Here is a 17,078-nt window from a genome sequence, read left to right on the forward strand (position 1 = left end):
TCTTGTTTATCATCTAAATGTAAAATGTACATGTTTCTCTGTATTTTAAATACATTTTTAAGTTTTTGGTTAGACTTTTTTCTCTTAAACCCTCAGTCATCATTCAATTTCATGTTTTTTTCTAGACTGTTAGGTGTTTCTTTTTTCTTTTGTTTAACAAATCTTCTTTGCTTTAAATATAATCTAGAATAGCTTACCCTACTAACAATCGAGAGACAAAGCAAAAACTAAGATCACACATTAACATTTGAATGTTTGCCTTCTCTTTTAGGGAGCACAAGGTGATCCAGGGGAAATAGATACACCTGGTCTTCCAGGTCCTATGGGACCAGTTGGGCCTCCAGGCCCCCCTGGACCACCTGGGCCACCTTATCATCTAATACATGTACAATTTTTTATTCACTCTTTACTACTAAAACCAGGCAAGAAATGTAGTAATTAAAATAAAATGAGTAATAAATAAAACATATGATATTGACATTATGGTAAACCAGCAAAATCATAGCGCTCTCAGCAGTCATCTCAATTTGAAGATATTTAATTCATAGGAACACAACCACCAGTTTAGAGGCATAACTGCAAACATTAGCAAGGATATTATGATTGGAGGATCAGCATATATTGGCTGACTCTGAATTGCTGCCCCCTATGGCTTCTCCCTATCTCTACATTTATCCCTCCAAACCAAGAGACATGAAAAAAATACTCTCTTCAAATATGGAAGTTACCGCTCATCAACAGTCATCTATGTTATCGTGTAGCTGCCAGCTCTAAAAAAACACACATCTGCATAAAATTTTAACATATAACCAGCCCTAAGTCGCTACGGTTCCTCCTTGAAAAAATGTTTTAAGACACTGCTACAGCTTCAAATGCCCCTACAATTGGAGCCGTAGGGGGAATGAAACCATTTGCATTTGACCATTTTATTTTAAGTCTTGGTCTAGGGTTCGTACGGTCATGAAAAACTTAAAAAAAATGAAAATTGAAAAATCAATTTCTAGGCCTTTGAAAAGTTTGTGAAAAACAAAATCTTTTGCAAAGTTTCTGAAAAGTCATTAAATTTCACTACACTTTTTCTGTCTTAGCAATGTGAGAATCATTTCTTATTTTAGTTATTTAATACGGTAGCCGAGAACCGCCATTGCAGCAACAAAAAAAAGGAGCAAAAATAAAAAACTACTAGCAAAAAAGAAAAATGAAATGCACATAAAAGAGCAGCAACCTAATAAACGAGCAAAAATAAAAAACTACTAGCAAAACAGAAAAAAAAAGCGATTTAAAAAAGCGATGCAAAAATAAATAAATGCAAACATAAAAAAAGCAATGCATCAGGAAAAACGGCTGCAGTTTCTTTTTTACAACTTTATTATACAAAACAGAAGTACAATACAAGACACAATTTCACAAAGTAAACTTCAGATATGCCAGGGGAGCATATTACGTAACGGTTAATGGCCGACGAAGTGTGCGTTTATTACTTTTTAACACACGCCGTGGAAGCCTTCGTGTCAGACGGTTGCTTCTGCAAAGTAGGTGCTAGGTGCCTCTGTTAGAGCGGCACCGCAAGGGATTGTGGGATACCATTTCCTTTGCCTGTCTGGACGGATTTGGGTTAAAGTGTGGCTTTTTGACCAAATGTGTTTAGTTGTTTAGCTGTTTTACTGTGTTTTGCCGAGTTATTTTGTCCTACTATGGTTAAGTCTCTGAACCATGAGTGAGAGGGATTGAGAGGATGATTAGTTTATATAGCAGCCCTACAATTACAGAGTATAATGACAATATTGGAAAAGTCCTAAGTGAATATATTCACCATGAACAAATTAATTTGATATTTTTATTGTTGTAAAATTGAGTATATCTGCCGGCTCAAACTTAGACATATGAGAGTTCAAGAATTATAATTAATTAAGATTGAAAAAATATAAATTGAATTGGAGTAATATGACATTTAGTTAAATAAATATGTAAATTTGAGTTGTATAAACGATATTGAGTTTTATAGGCGTAAGAAATTAGGTTAAATAAATTGAACTCAATTACTTGTTACCAATTGAAGTAATTCATTTAAGTTGGCAAAATGTGATAAGTTATATATACATATGCGTCACAAGAAAAATGGAAATAAGATCAGAAACTCGTGCGTTTTCTTTGGTGTTTTTCTACAAGCAGAAACGCTTTCTTTTGCTGATGCAGCCGTGTTACTTTTTCGATGGTCTTATAATCTTCAGTCATTAAAATCTCTGACTCCGTTTGAAGTATAGCGCTTTCTTTTTTTCTCCACGCGTTTCCATGGTGACTTCGGAAATTGGCGATCCATTGAGAATGCCTTTATGTACATGACGTGCATGTGCATTAACCCCTATTAATACCCCCCAGGTCTTCTAGCTGCCTGGCAGACTTAGAGCTGCCTGACCACTTTCTTCGTGGCTTTCTTTATGTAAAATGCATGTAATATGCTCCCCTGGCATATCTGAAGTATACTTTGTGAAATTGTGTTTTGTATTGTACTTCTATTTTGTACAATAAAGTTGGAAAAGAAATTGCAGCAGTTTTTCTAGATGCTTTGCTTTTTTTATGGTGGCATTTATTGATTTTTGCATCGCTTTTTTTTCTTTTTTACTGGTAGTTTTTCATTTTTGCTCCTTTCTTTGGGTGCTGTTTTTTTTTGCATTTCATTTTTTTTTAACGCTAGTAGTTTTTAATTTTTGAAAAATATGCATTGTGCATTGTGGTCTATATTTGCCAGTCTAGTGAGCATCGATGCGCACTGGTTTTTCGCAGAGACTTCTGGGAAATTTCTAGGGTACTGGATTTTGAAATTATAGATTTTGACAGACTGGACTTGATCATGTCCATGAGACAGGTCCAAGAGTCTCATGAGGTGAACATGGGATTTTTAGCATGTTAAAAAAACAGAACGTTATGTCTGTTGCTGTTAATTTTATCGGATTCAGCGAGATAATATCTAGTACAAAAATTAAGATTACTAATTTGTCAAGTTCATCTGGAGGTTATAAGGTAATATTTTAATTAGCACTTTATTAAATGTAATTTACAGTTTATTCAATTTGAAACTTTTAACTGTGCTTGCTTTATTACCACAAAATTTTATTGATCAAAATGCCTTATATATACTTTTGGAGTTCTAATTTCTGTTAGGCATGACGACCCTGGTTTATACGAAGCCTGTGACCAGACATGGGTAAAATAATAAATATCTCGTTCCCACGCAATTATTAAGTTGTGTAAATGAAATAATATCTAGTTCCCACAAAATAATATTCCGTTCCCACACATTAATTAATTTGTGCGAACAAAATAATTATTATTCACGTCATTCATAAACACGGATGTGAGCACTATTTGGATTTACAGCAAAAAAAAGCATGTGTTAGCAGGTTTATTTTTTCAGTGTAGGCTTATACCTTTTGCCTACCTGCAACGGAATAATTCTGAAGAAATCACGACGGGCAGCCACGTCTCTCTTTAGCCACTCACAGGCTTTTCTTTATTAACAGAACGAGTAAGCCCTGGCTGCAGCCTGCAGAATGGCTCAACGTAGTGGAATGCTGGAACGCTGAGGAATGTGAACACGCCGTGGAATGTTAAACCCGCCCACGTTAAGCCCATGCATTTGATTCACCTTCATCAGTGCAGTTGTGATTGTAGGAAAGGGGAAGAATCAGTGGAGCACATTTTGTGTCATTGGTTATTGTATGAGGAAGAAAGAGAACAGAAGGGGAGGAAAATTTGAATGGTGCAATGTTTTTTATTACTCAAAAAAATGATTCAAGCCCCTCTTTCATGTTACACAATAACATTCTGTTTGTTTTATTTAAAAATATTTATTTTAAAAGAATGTGTCTACATTTAATTGACCTAGCACAAAATGTATTAATGGTTTCCCCTATAACTCTAGTAATCCAAAATAATTGAGTTCAAGTAAGGGGCATGCTGTTGAATGCTGTTTTCCTGTTTCTCTTTATATATTCTTTTTGCCGTCCACGGCTACAATTTTTCACCTATTTTAACCATTCAACTATTAAAATGTTCAACTCCTTCGTCTAATGCCTGGTATGACTTTTGGTCCTTCAAATCCTTCGACTTTTCAAAAGTGAAAACTTTCGTTCGTTTTGTCCACGTAAAAAACGTACTGTGGCATGAAATCGTTTCAACTCGGCTTCTCCCAGTTAGACGATACACGACGAGCCTCATTTATGTAAATAATGAATCTATTAATTTATACCGGCGGCTTTGAAATATCACAAAAGTGTTAGCTCAGTGGATTAGTTAGCAGGCTTAACATGCAAAGGTTCTGAGTTTCAGGCTGGCTTCAGACTGCTGTTGCATGTTTTTTTTCCCTTGCCTTTCTTGAGAAAATTAAGTTCGATTAACTCAATTATATTTCGTTACATGGAAGAATTTTCTTTGAGGTGGGGTTACTCTTATTTATTGGATGGAAATCCTGCCCACAATTAAATTGAGTTCATCCAATAAGTTATTTTTTTGAGTCCGTGAGGCCAGACACAATTTATTAACTCCCTAATACATGCACCTGGAAACTTGTAAAAGCCATAAGAAGACAGCAATCACTGTATAAATTCTCTAATTCAATTAAATATTTTTATTTATTTAGCGCCAATTCGAATTACAGACGTCTCAATGGGCTTCATACCGGTAGTTGTAAGGTAAACATACAATGAAAAAGGGATCATGAATACAAAGAATGCATTAAGATTAATACTAAACTTTAACAAAACAGACTAAACTAAACTGATATTCCTGCCCTTAGACCCCCCCTTCACGGTAAGGAGAAACTCCTTAAAAACTGGTAGGTGGCAATATTGCACATGGATACTTGTGAAACCAAAGAAGAAGACAGGCTCAGCATGGGCGGGGTTAACATTCCACAGCATGTTCACATTCCTCAGCGTTTCAGCATTCCACTATGTTGTGCAGTTCTGCAGGCTGCAGCCAGGGGTAGTTGAACAGAACCGAACAGAAAACTTTCTCCAACATATAGAGCAGGGTTCACCAACCTTTTTGAGACCGAGGGCTATTTCATGGGCACCAAGTGGTATGAAGGGCGCCACTAAAAACCTCCTAGACCCCCCCCCCCCCCAAAAAAAAAAACAACAACACAATTTGAGGACTTCCTTTTGTGTGCCCTATTTTTATTTGCTCATTTTACACACAAAAACATGCATGAATTTTCTAGACTCGTATTACAGGGGGGGGTCAAACTCAGTTGCAGAGGGAGCCTAATTTCAAAACAGACTTTAGGTTGCAGCCGAACAAGATAAATATTTATTGAACACACTAAAGCTAAACTTTTAAACCTTTAAAACTTTAACTTAATTTTAACTTTTTAAACATAAATGTAAATAAAAACAGACAGGAATATTAATCCTCACATTAATGGATTACTCAACCACCTCAACCTATTCTCAAAATCTTTACATTACATGAATCATAAGAATGTCCAGAAATTGTGTAATTTTTTTTGATCTATTTAAACTTTTGTAATAGACCCTTACTTCTAGTGATTATTTTTTAAGTTATATTTGTTTACATATTTGGGTTTTCTTTGTCTACCTTTATCTCAGAATTGATATTGTTGTCATTGACAGACATGCCGTGGTTGTTTGTTGAATATTTGCTTCAATTAAAAAAAAAAAAAAAAAAAATTTTTTGGGGGTGCATTCCCTGCGGGCGCCACAAGGGGTGCTCGCGGGCGCACTGGCGCCCGCGGGCACAGGGTTGGTGACCCCTGATATAGAGTATAACAGCGCCTCCTTCAGGTCACTAAGAACAGGTACAGTTACAAAGCAGTCATATCTGTCCAGGTGGTATCTCCCGAGTCATACCATTTATCAACAGCATGGAAGACACGGAGGATGTTTAGTGATCAGATTTATTTATTAAAAGGCTCTACAAAAGCATCATACTCATTAGCAGTCATTTTACATCCGAAGGTTAGTAGGCTACATGCTACGTTTCCATCATGCATCACACAAATCCCATAATGCATCTCGACCAATCACAGTGTCAATTGTGGTGCATTCATTTGCAACAGGATACAGTGCTGCCAGATTGAGCGGTTTTCCGCCCAATTATGTGATTTTGATTCTAAATTTACGGGTAAAAATGGCTTTGGGCAGGTATGCAAAATTTGGGAGATTTTAGGGTCAGTTCGGCGTTCTTTCTTCCTTATGAAAATATAGTAGCGGACAGTGGCTGTGTGACTGTTGGTGATCTGTTAATCTACTATGTAATGGAGCTCCATGAACGCACCATGGGCCTGTGCTCAGTCATTTTTTGTTTTATTTTTTTAAAGAACTTTATTAACCCTTGTGCTATCTTAGATGACCCCACCCTTACACTGACGTGTTCTCCCTACCATTACAAACGTGGATAAAGGTGGAAAGATTTAATTTAATCCATGGAAACCAGTGAAGTTCACAAATCATTGAAGAAAAAAGGTTCAGAGCACTGTCTAGTGGGTCTACATGACCCAACTCCCAATGTTAAAGTTCCTAGGATAGCACAAGGGTTAAGCACAATACAAAACAACACCAGAACACTTGCATAAAAATCACAAAATATGGTGAAAACAAGTAGAAAGAATACTGCAATTTAAAAGAAAGCAAAAATAAAAAAATAAAAGAATATGCATCAATAAGCATACATAAACCTCTACATTTACAGCTTGAAGGAGCTATGGCGAAGCAGCAAGCTTGGGCATACTAAATCTTTTGATGTGATGAGCTCTTATTTTTATCGAGACAATGATAAATGGATCATTCTTGTTTTTACTTTTCCCCTCTTGAACAAATGTGGGTCACAGAGACACGAAAGTAGAGACAGAAAGCAGCTTTTGCAGCAGGATGGAGTGCGTATGTGAATGCATCCAGACATGGAGACCTGATTACCAATGCGTTTGTGCTTTTTAAAATAAATGATTTGATCTCTAAACATCATCCGTGTCGTCTTTGCAATGTAATGAGACACTGACGGGCAGAAATATGAAGGTATCTGCTGAAAATCCAAATAATGCTCACATCCGTGTTGATGAATTACTTTTGACGTGATTGATTATTTCGTTTGCAGAAATTAATTAATGCATGGGAACGGAATATTATTTTGTGAGAACGAGATATCAATTTGTGGAAACAACATATTAATTTGTGGAAACAAAATATTTTTTATTTTACCCATGTCAGGTCACGGGCTTCGTAGGTTTACCAGTTCCGTGTGAAAATAAATGTCTTTAAAATTATCACATTGCTCCGGGGGGGGCCGGCGCTTTCTGGCTCCTCTCTCTCTGTGTGGGGGTGGTGGTGCTGGGCCTGGGGTGTCGGCGCCTCCGGGGGTGGGGCCCCTGGGCTGGGTGGGCCTGGCCCCCTTGCTGGGGGGGGGGGGCGGGGGACAGCTGTTTGACCACCGGGGGACAGTCTATCAGCTGTCCCCAACTTACCCCCTTCCTCATATAACCTCATAATAGGGTGAGGGGGTGGGGGGCTTAGCCTGCGATGAGCCTTGGGGGGGGGGTTTACTAGGCAGTGGCCCCCCTCCTATGGTTGCCGTATGGAGTGGGCCCCCCCTCTTTCGGTTTTATTTCCACCTTAGACATGTAGGGCCCTTGGTAGGGGGGGTGCTTGGACATCACTGCCAGCAAGCAGCGGATGTCCTCCTAGCACCCTACCCGCCAATTTTAACCGCACCTTAGACATTTAGGGCCCCTTGGTGGGGAGGGTGAGGGGACGTCACTGTGAGTAATCAGGAGATGTCCCCTTAGTGCCCTACCTGCCAATTTTAACTGCACCCCCCTTAGTACACACACCCCTCCCCCCTCAATATATACATCCCAACATAAACAGACACACATGCACACACACACCATCTCAAACACACATACACGCACACACATTTTGCAAGGAAGGTGGGACCTGGGTCCATCTGTCCCCTGCCTCTTCCCTGGTGGGGGGTGCGGGCCCTTTTGCAACGGCGGCCGTGTCCCCGGGGTGCCGGCTTCCTGGGCCCGGCGGTGCTCTCTCCGCGCGGTGGGGGAGTTCACATTACATCTGAGCCGGGGGTGTCTGGTCCCTGGGGGGTGGGTTCTGGTCCTTGCACCTGAGTGCTGGGCCCCGCCAAATTTCCAACTGTGGCCGAGCCTGGTCGGGCCATATTTATAACACCCCTTGTGGGCCCTCTTTTTTTCCCCGGGGTTCCCCCCTCCTGGGCGGGGGCGACGGGCCCCCTGCCTCGCTCCTCCCTGGACCAACCGTGGGCCGGGCGGATGGCTGCCTGGAGTGCGGAGCGGGTCTCCCTTGGGGGGTCCTGAATCGTACCTGGGGTTGGGGCGGGGGGATGCCCGGAACTCCTGGGTGGTGGTGGGGTGCTCGTTTGGGGCTGTGGGCGTCCTTCTCCGGTGGGGCTCTGCGTTGGGTTCTCCCGGCGCGGCGGGGGGGGCTGCTCTCCTGGTTGGGCTGGGGCGGCGCTCTCTTTCCCTCCGTGCTTGCCTGGCCTCTGGCTCTGGGGGCCTTGCGGCGGCCCTGCTGGCCCTGGCCTGGGTGGCGGGCTTGGTCGCCCGGGCGGCGGTTGTTCCCTGCCGGTTCCCGTGTGGCGTTGGGGGGATTCCGGCTGCCGCTGCTGCTGCGGTGGGGGTCTTGGGGTGGGGATGGCTGGGCACTCTCCCTCCTTCTTTTCACGTTCCACCATCCATTTTAGAAGAACATAAAACCTCACCTGAGCACTGGTGTTAGCTCACCTTTGCACTAATAGCTTGCATGACTGAATGACTGAAATATTTCACACTAGTTGGTTTTAAGGCATAAGTATGCGTGTGTGAACACTATCTGTTTTGTGTACATGTCGACAGGTGGACATTTTTGCAGCTAGCAGGTGTGTTTATAACATTTGAGTGTGTGTGTGGACGGGCCCCGCCCTTTTTGTACTGCATTTGAACCTTACCATAATGATTAACAACCAGTAAACTTGTTGCTGTATGCTGCTTCATGGTCTTATCCCCCTTCCCCTCCTATTATCACCCCCTCCCCCCCTCTCTCTAGCGTCCCTCTCTCTTCTTCCCCTCTTTCCTTTTCCGTCCGGTCCAACACCAAAGATTTTCAGACATGATTGAAATTAATAAAGTTTGGCTTCAATTACAAAAGGGGTTTATTCAGACATACCTTTGGTTTGTCAGAAGATTAATAACCCCTCTTGTTAAAGCAAAATATGTACAACACAAGAGGCCCTCAGCTCTCGTCTGTCTGCCCAGCTGTTGGACAGGACAAGTTAAAAAAAAAAAAAAAAATTATCACATTGTATCATATTTTTCCCCCACAAGGTTTTACTTTAATAAACCATAAAATGACTTGATTTAATTATTAAATACAAATCAAACAAGACATAGATCCATTTAAATTAACATGTTATTATTTGAATGGGCCTCAAATCATTTTATACTGGGAAAAATAGGCCCCGGTATCAAAAAGGTTAAGAACCTCTGGTCTAAAGCACCCACCAGTTGGGAGTGATCGCCACATTTATTTCGACACACCCATACCGAGAACGTATTACACCTGGACTAGAAGCAAAACAGTAAATCACACAAACCCATTTCAAAATAAAATGCACAAATGAAGAAAGAAAACAAATGCAAAATAAAACAGAAATCGAGATCACATTTTATATTTTTTACTTTTTTTCAAATAGGTAACGTCTCCTAGGTCTCCTGGGAGAAATTCCGATTGATTAATGAACTTTCTATTTTTTTGTGTCAATGCAACACCAAGGAGATGCACTACAGAGGAACTGCAGACAAACCAGTGGAAATCAGCCTCTATTCTTAACGTTGTTGAGAGGTTCCAGCAACCCCTGTGACATTGAAAAAAATGGATGGATGGTTAAAATAATTTGTGTAGATGTATTTTGGAATTATCCTGTTTTAGCCTCACCTTCTCTTCACAGAATAACCAACATGGTCTTGAAACACTAAGCGGCTTACCTGAACTCAGAGGTCCCCCTGGACCTCAGGTAGGTGTTCTGCAGATTTTTGTTTTTCTATTTCTGTTAAAGTTTGACTTTTCTAAATACCCCTGCTCTCCTTTTAGGGCCCACCTGGTATTGCAGGTCTTCCTGTAAGTACAAAAGTATATATAATCATGACTAATCATCAATTTAGTATGATATAATCATGACTAATCATCAATTTAGTATGTTTTAATGCATTCTAAAGAATCCAAATGTAGTTTTAGGCACTGGATTATTTAATATAAAATAAAATCATAGTAAGTGACATTACAAAAATATCTGTTATTATTAAGTTCTGAACTTGTGAAAATTTCTGTCTTGTCCACATAAAAACGTGAAAAATAAAACTATAGTAGTTTTCTTCAATTCAATATCAGATTGTTTGGATTTGTTTGCAGATGACAAAGGAACAAGTGTTATTTATGAATACAGTAGCCTACAGTATTGTTTATAACAAAATATTTTCAAATTACAATTTTATCTATTTTTCATATATGCACAGCTTTCACTGGCACAAAAAAGTACATTATTTTATGGTCATATAAATGTTTTTTAGGGTAAGCCAGGTTTGCCTGGTCACCATGGAAGCAAAGGGGCTGAAGGTCCACGGGGTCCTCCTGGGATGTCAGGTCTAGATGGATACCCTGGACTTCCAGTAAGTTATTAGGCAAGCTGACCAGGTAAAATTATTTTTTGGGGTATAAGTCACAGCTGCTCCTCCAATCCCCACCACCCCCAATAAAAAAATATATAAAAGTGAGAACGATCAGATTCTCCTTGTTTTTTTTCTTTTTGACTGCGTTTCTTCTGTGTTGCTGTCAGTAACAAATACTGATACAGACCCCTTTAGCGCCCTCCAGCGGTTGTTATAGGGAAACAACAACTAAAGGTCAGCTGGTTAAGGGGGAAAATTACAAATATATGATCTTGTTTTTTTTTAATACCACATAAGTTACTACTCTTTCCAAACTGTTCCAAAATCACAACTTATACTCCAAAAAATATTGTACTTGTTTATCTTGTCCTTTTTTGCTTTTATTTTGAGCAGTAACCAGATCTTGTTCTCCTTTTTTTAAGGGTCTAAAAGGAGATCATGGGGAGAAAGGAGAAAGGGTAAAAACACTTGGTTACCTGTAAGATGTTAGGAATCCATGTTAACTGCTAAATCATGGTGTTGCACACAGCTGCAGCAAAACAGTGCTTGAAGGGTTGGTGCTATGTTTTGATGTTCAGGGGGGTATTCCAGGAAGCATGTTTAAACTAGCCTGACTTTAAGCCTGAACTCTGGCTGAAATCCGCCTGAACTTGCTTACCTGGGGTATGTCGGTTCCAAAAGACCAGATGAGTTGGCGTAATTACGCTTGACTTGGTAACCCTGGGTTCATGCACGTGCATGTCAAGTACATAAAGACATTCTCAATGGATCGCCGATTTCTGGAGTCACCATGGAAACGCATGGAAAAAAAGAAAGCGCTATACTTCGGTGAGACGGAGTCTGAGGTTTTAATGATGGCGTATGAAGATTATACGTCCATAAAAAAAGTAATATGGCTGCATCATCAAAAGAAAGAGTTTCTGCTTGTAGTAAGAACAAACAAAATAAACGCACAAGTTCTGATCTTATTTCCATTTTCATTGTGACGCATATATATATATATATATATATATATAACTTATCCAAGTTTGCCACCTTAAATGAATTACCTCTATTGGTAACAAATAATTGAGTAAAATTTAATCAACCTAATTTCTTACGTCTATAAAACTAAATAATTGTTTATACAACTCAAATTGATGTATTTATCTAACTAAATGTCATATTACTCCAATTCAATTAATATTTTTTCCATCTTAATTAATTATATTTCTTGATCTCTCATATGTCTAAGTATGAGCCGGCAGATATGCTCATTTTTATAACAATAAAAAGGACGGGGGAAAAAAAGCACGTTGAGTAAAACTTCATTAAAGAATTTTCCGTCAATGTCATTACAACAAACACCGGTAGGCGTGTGATATAAACTCATCATCCTCTCCTTCACTCTTACTCATGGTGCAGAGAGATAAGCACAGTAGGAATAAACAACTCAGCAAAATATGGCACAACACAGTAAAACAGCTGAACTAAACACATTTGGTCAAAAACCCACACTTAAACAAAAATCCGTCCAGACAGGCAAAGGAAATGGTATCCCACAATCCTTGCGGTGCCGATTTAACAGCAGGACCAACGTTACACCTACTTAATTGAATTAATTTGAATGAAAGTAAAATAACTGTCTGAAAACTGTGTGTTATTTTTAAACTGACTTAACAAACAAATGATTTATCTTAACTGAAGCAAATAATTACCGTAAATTCCGGACTACAAAGCGCACCAGATTACAAGCCGCACCCACCCATTTTCACGTGTTTGACTGCTTGTATACATACACAAGCCGCGTCAGAGTACAAGCCGCACATGTGTTAGGCGGTATTGACATCCTGACCGATCTAGGCCAGCGTCCCAGACCGAGTGCAATTTATTAGCACATTGTGGGTGGTGCACACTTAGCCTCTGGCTCACGTATTTGAGTGTATCGACATCTGTTAAACAGCATGGACCTATATTCTGTTCACAAGTTCCTCAGTTATGGTGTTTTTATTTCATTTTTTTTTTACTTATTGACAATCTAGGTATCATACATAAAATTACAAACAGTAACCATATAATCAACATTACATCCCTCAGTTATAATGAGGAAATTTACATCCGCGATTCCACATTTCCCATGAGTCTTAGGGGCTAAAGGCGGGGCCAACGCCCGGCTCGCCATACTGTTGTACGTGTTTAAGAATGAGCAAGTATAAGCAGTGCATGGAGGGGTGAACGGGTACAGCTCTCCTTCCGCTTGTGTCGCAGCAGCGTTATGGGAGTAACAGGACTGGTTAAAAAACACACCGGTAAAATACAGCAGCGGCGACTGAAAAGCGCGCGCCTCAGCGCGATACGCGCGCCTCAGTGCGGCGCGTGCGTCAGAATTCAGAAGCCTCTGCACTCCGCGGACGCCTCTGCGCTCCGCTCCCGCCCCGCGGGCTCCTTGTCTCCCCTTCCTATCTACTCCGACACCTCTGGCCAGGGCGGCTTCAAGGAGCAGCACTTCGTCCCCGTTGCGCCAGTGGATGGAGCAAATCGTTTCTGTGCAAAGCAATCGGACTTAATACTGTACGTTTTGTGTATGAGGGGCGGGTGCGTTGTTACGTGTGGGAGCCTTCAGACTGCCATCGGCACCGCAGCTCAATCAGCAGGAGAAGAAGTCTCCAGCTCACACGGAGGCTGTGAGTTTTTCAAAGCAAAATTCCGCTTTTACGGTTTCCTTAGAAACCGTAAATGGAGTGTAAATTCACTCCATGCGCTGTTCTCTCCGTCACGCAGCAAACTGGCTTTTCCAAACCCGTTGGTGACGGTGGACTTTTTTACGCTGCTTTTAACGATTGCTTTTAACTTGAAAGCTTCATCATATTGTAGCGGCGATCACATGCACGTTGGGTCTAATGGCCCCAAAGGATTCTGGGATGCGGCCGGGCATGCGTGTTTCATTTTGTTGAACCATGACTGAAGTGTCTAAGACCTAAACCCAAGTCCATGCTGTTTGGCTGCTAAGAGGTGTGTTGAATATAAATGACTTGTGCTTGGTGTTAAATAGAGAATTCAAACTATTCACTGAGTTCGAAAGTACGTATATGGCGGCCGCCAGTTAAATCCATAAATTAGCCGCGTCACTGAATAAGCCGCAAGGCTGTAAGTGCAGGAAAAAAGTAGCGGCTTGTAGTCCGGAAATTACGGTAAGTTAGATCAAAGTAAAAAAGTTTAATTTTCCAACATCCATATGTGGTCTTATCACCCTCTCATGGTGGAAAAAGTATTATCTGAGCTTCTTCATCCACTAAATCATCTTCAAATGGACACGCCATGCTGCTTCACCTCTCTGTAAACAAACTAACCTTCAACTAAACCTGCTCCCGACCAGGTTATGTTCAGAGCATGAGTTGCCATGGCAACTTGACCTACCCTGAAACATACCTCCATTTCTGGAACCGAAAACTCAAGTTATCAACTTCCTTAGCCTCAAACTTACCGTGAGAGCTAGCATAACCTGCTTTCTGGAATACCCCCCTGTGCACATTCGGTTGAGTTGACTACATCTATAGCCGACAGGATCTCAAAATCAAATTGTGTGGATAATGAACCATAACAAGTGAGTTTAGCTGCTCGCACACAATTTTGGTAAAGGTATAGATAAAGTATAGATAAACTCTATTCATCCCTCAATGGGGAAATTCTCTTATCTTCAGCAGCAAAGCCCTTTGTGGTTTCTTATCCAAGCCAGTGGATGACAACAGAGACAAAGAAGATGGACGAACTGAATATACAAAAAACTGGGACGAAAAATGATGCTAAGGATGTTTGTGTTCACCCCCAAGACCTGACTTTGACAATTCACCCTCAATTTTGCTATCAAGTTATACAATGCAGTGCAGTGCAGTGACAGAACAGCTGATTCTGGTAAGAGCAGAATACGATGGCTCTGTGTATATGTCAACAACAGCTGGGGTACCAACACAGTGACTATAGACAGTCAGTTTTCACATCTGCCTGTGGAATGTGGGCATTTCTACCTCCCAAAAGAGTTTACTACAGTCATGGTTGCGGCTTTGTATGTTCCACCAGTTAATGCTTATTCAGCTATCAAATTCCTAGATGCTTGCTTCAGCACCAAGTATAGCAAGTATCATGAGACCATAGTAGGGATTGGACAATACACTGAACCCCACATTGCTCCTGGTGGTTCAGGTGGGTGACAGTGTTCGGCAGTGGAGCCACTATCAGAGTGTGAATGTGTGTGTAAATGGGTGAATGGGACCGTGACTGTAAAGCGCTTTGGGCCTTCTAAGAAGGTAGTAAAGCTTTACGTAAGTATACACCATTTACAGTCAAAATTGCTTAAAGGGCCAGACGACTACCACACCTGAGTCTGTCTGACGATCAGTCCTTCCATTTAATTTCAGCATATGCCCCACTCAAGAAAGCCATTCTCACTATTGCAAGTCTGCCTCATGCCAGACTATGCCTACCAACTGCTGCAGAACTGCTTTAAACACCAGGACCTGACGTTGTTCACAGATGGTGTACTATGCTGCATGAGCAACTGCATCAATTCAGTGACAGTCAACAAAAGGCATCGTATGAACCAACCCGACCTCTCTGGTCATCTGGATGTGGTCTTTTGTCAATTCCTAAGTCAAAACCAATCATGGAGAAGCTGTGTTTAGCTTCTATACTCCACAGATCTTGAACAGAATTCAAAAAAGCCTTAGATCATCTTAGAGATTGGTTAAAGATCCTCATGTTCTCAGCTGCATCTTATTAACTTTTGTTTCAAAGTTTACATCTGCCCTGTTACTTTAATCTTACTTTGAATTCAGTTCTTTCCTACTTTTTTAAAATCTTAATCACTTTTTTAATATTTCTTGTGAATGTTTGAATTGTCTTTGTACATGAAATGTGCTGTACAAAAAAAAAAAAGTCCCTTCTCCCCACTTAAAAAGCCTGTGGAAATAGACTGTCTATGCGTCTTTTAAAGGCCAGAAATGCTGTTTCCTTTTGGTCATGTTGGTCATGTGATTTGGACTTACCGGAGCATCTACCAACTTTTAAGAGATAATTGATGTTACTGGTACTAGATAACACATACTTTCTTAATGGAAATCAAATTTGTTGCATATTTTTGTCTAAACTTTTCCTTTCCTGTAACACAGGGTCTCCCTGGACGAGAAGGTGGGCCACCAGGACCTCCAGGGCCTCCCGGACCACCAGGACAGATTGTCTACCAGCCAACACGAGATGTAAGCAATAGAATATTCTAAAAACATTCAAAGTGTGCATTTTGATGCAAATAAATTGTCACATTTTGTCATGCTGACAAAATTGAAATTGTCTTTTTTATTTTTGATTAAGGTAAGTGTAGAAAAACAATTTTTTAAATTTCATGCAAACACTATATTGTTGACAAATTGAATGATCAACATGTCACTGTGTGGTCTGTTATTCTATTTTTGAATTTGATTTTCTCAGGGAGAGAAGGGGGAACCTGGCATCATAATAGGGCAGGATGGGAAACCTTTATACTTGGGAGGACTGTCAGGAAAGCTGGTACATTTAAGCTTTTAAAAATCTGTTATTTAACCGACACTATGAAACCGTCTACAGATACATCTCAAAAACAGTAACATTTTTATTAAAATTTTGTTGTTATCTTTAAAAAATAAAAAGTGTGTGCATGTGCGCCCTTGCCTGTGCCAATGGACATGGATTTTAGCTTTTTAAATTTCCTCTCCAGGTTACGGCCTTATAGATAAAAGTTAAATAGATACACTTTGAAAGCCCTTTATTTCATAAATTTGGACCAAACAATAAAGTATTCTGTCAGCTTTTTGTTAAGTCCTACTCCAACTACATTATATTTTGATCTATTGTAAATTCATTCTCAGTGGTCCTTTTGAAATTTTTAGGCAAAGTAAAAAATAAAAAACTTTTGTTTTTATTCCATTAATCCTTAGTTTGAACTCTCTTACAGCTCCTCACAACCCCAAGATAACATTAGCTGTGCAACAAAAACGGCAAGCATTATTGGAGCTGTACAGTTTTTAGCCAGATGTCAGTTCAGCTGAGGAGAACCATTACATACCAGTACATGATTCGATTCAATTCAATTTTATTTGTATAGCCCAAAATCATGACACCAGTCATCTCGATGGGCTTCGTTCTGATAATTGTAGGGTAAATATAAAATAAAAAGGATCATGAATACCATAGAATTCAAAAGGAAAATTCAAAACTGAACTAACTAAACATACCTAAACTGGGCATCCCTGCCCCTTAGACCCTCCTTCGCGGTAAGGAAAAACCTCCTAAAAAAACGGATTCCGGAAAAAACAAAGAAACTTCAGGGATGTCCACACGGAGGAGGGATCCTCCCCCAGGACAGACAGGCGATGTA

General features: G+C 40.2%; 2 protein-coding genes across 6 annotated transcripts in view; one reads left to right on the forward strand and one right to left on the reverse strand.

Annotated features, from left to right (window-relative positions):
* The window catches only part of LOC101161469 (collagen alpha-1(XVIII) chain-like), a 47,758-nt gene that overhangs the window by 21,944 nt on the left and 8,736 nt on the right, over positions 1–17,078 (forward strand). For 4 of the 5 annotated variants that reach the window (XM_023964700.1, XM_023964705.1, XM_023964704.1 and 1 more), the window contains 7 exons: positions 272–385; positions 9,976–10,041; positions 10,119–10,145; positions 10,595–10,693; positions 11,116–11,151; positions 15,838–15,924; positions 16,154–16,231. In XM_023964700.1, the coding sequence (XP_023820468.1) occupies positions 272–385; positions 9,976–10,041; positions 10,119–10,145; positions 10,595–10,693; positions 11,116–11,151; positions 15,838–15,924; positions 16,154–16,231 (507 nt within the window). The remainder of the gene's footprint in view (positions 1–271; positions 386–9,975; positions 10,042–10,118; positions 10,146–10,594; positions 10,694–11,115; positions 11,152–15,837; positions 15,925–16,153; positions 16,232–17,078) is intronic. The other variant, XM_023964709.1, reaches the window with a different exon arrangement.
* LOC101161710 (PI-PLC X domain-containing protein 1) overlaps positions 1–17,078 on the reverse strand; it is a 59,699-nt gene that overhangs the window by 9,414 nt on the left and 33,207 nt on the right. The gene's annotated exons all lie outside the window — the stretch shown is intronic.

This window comes from Oryzias latipes, chromosome 2 (genome assembly GCF_002234675.1).
Source record: "Oryzias latipes chromosome 2, ASM223467v1".
In the NCBI taxonomy this organism is placed as follows: domain Eukaryota; kingdom Metazoa; phylum Chordata; class Actinopteri; order Beloniformes; family Adrianichthyidae; genus Oryzias; species Oryzias latipes.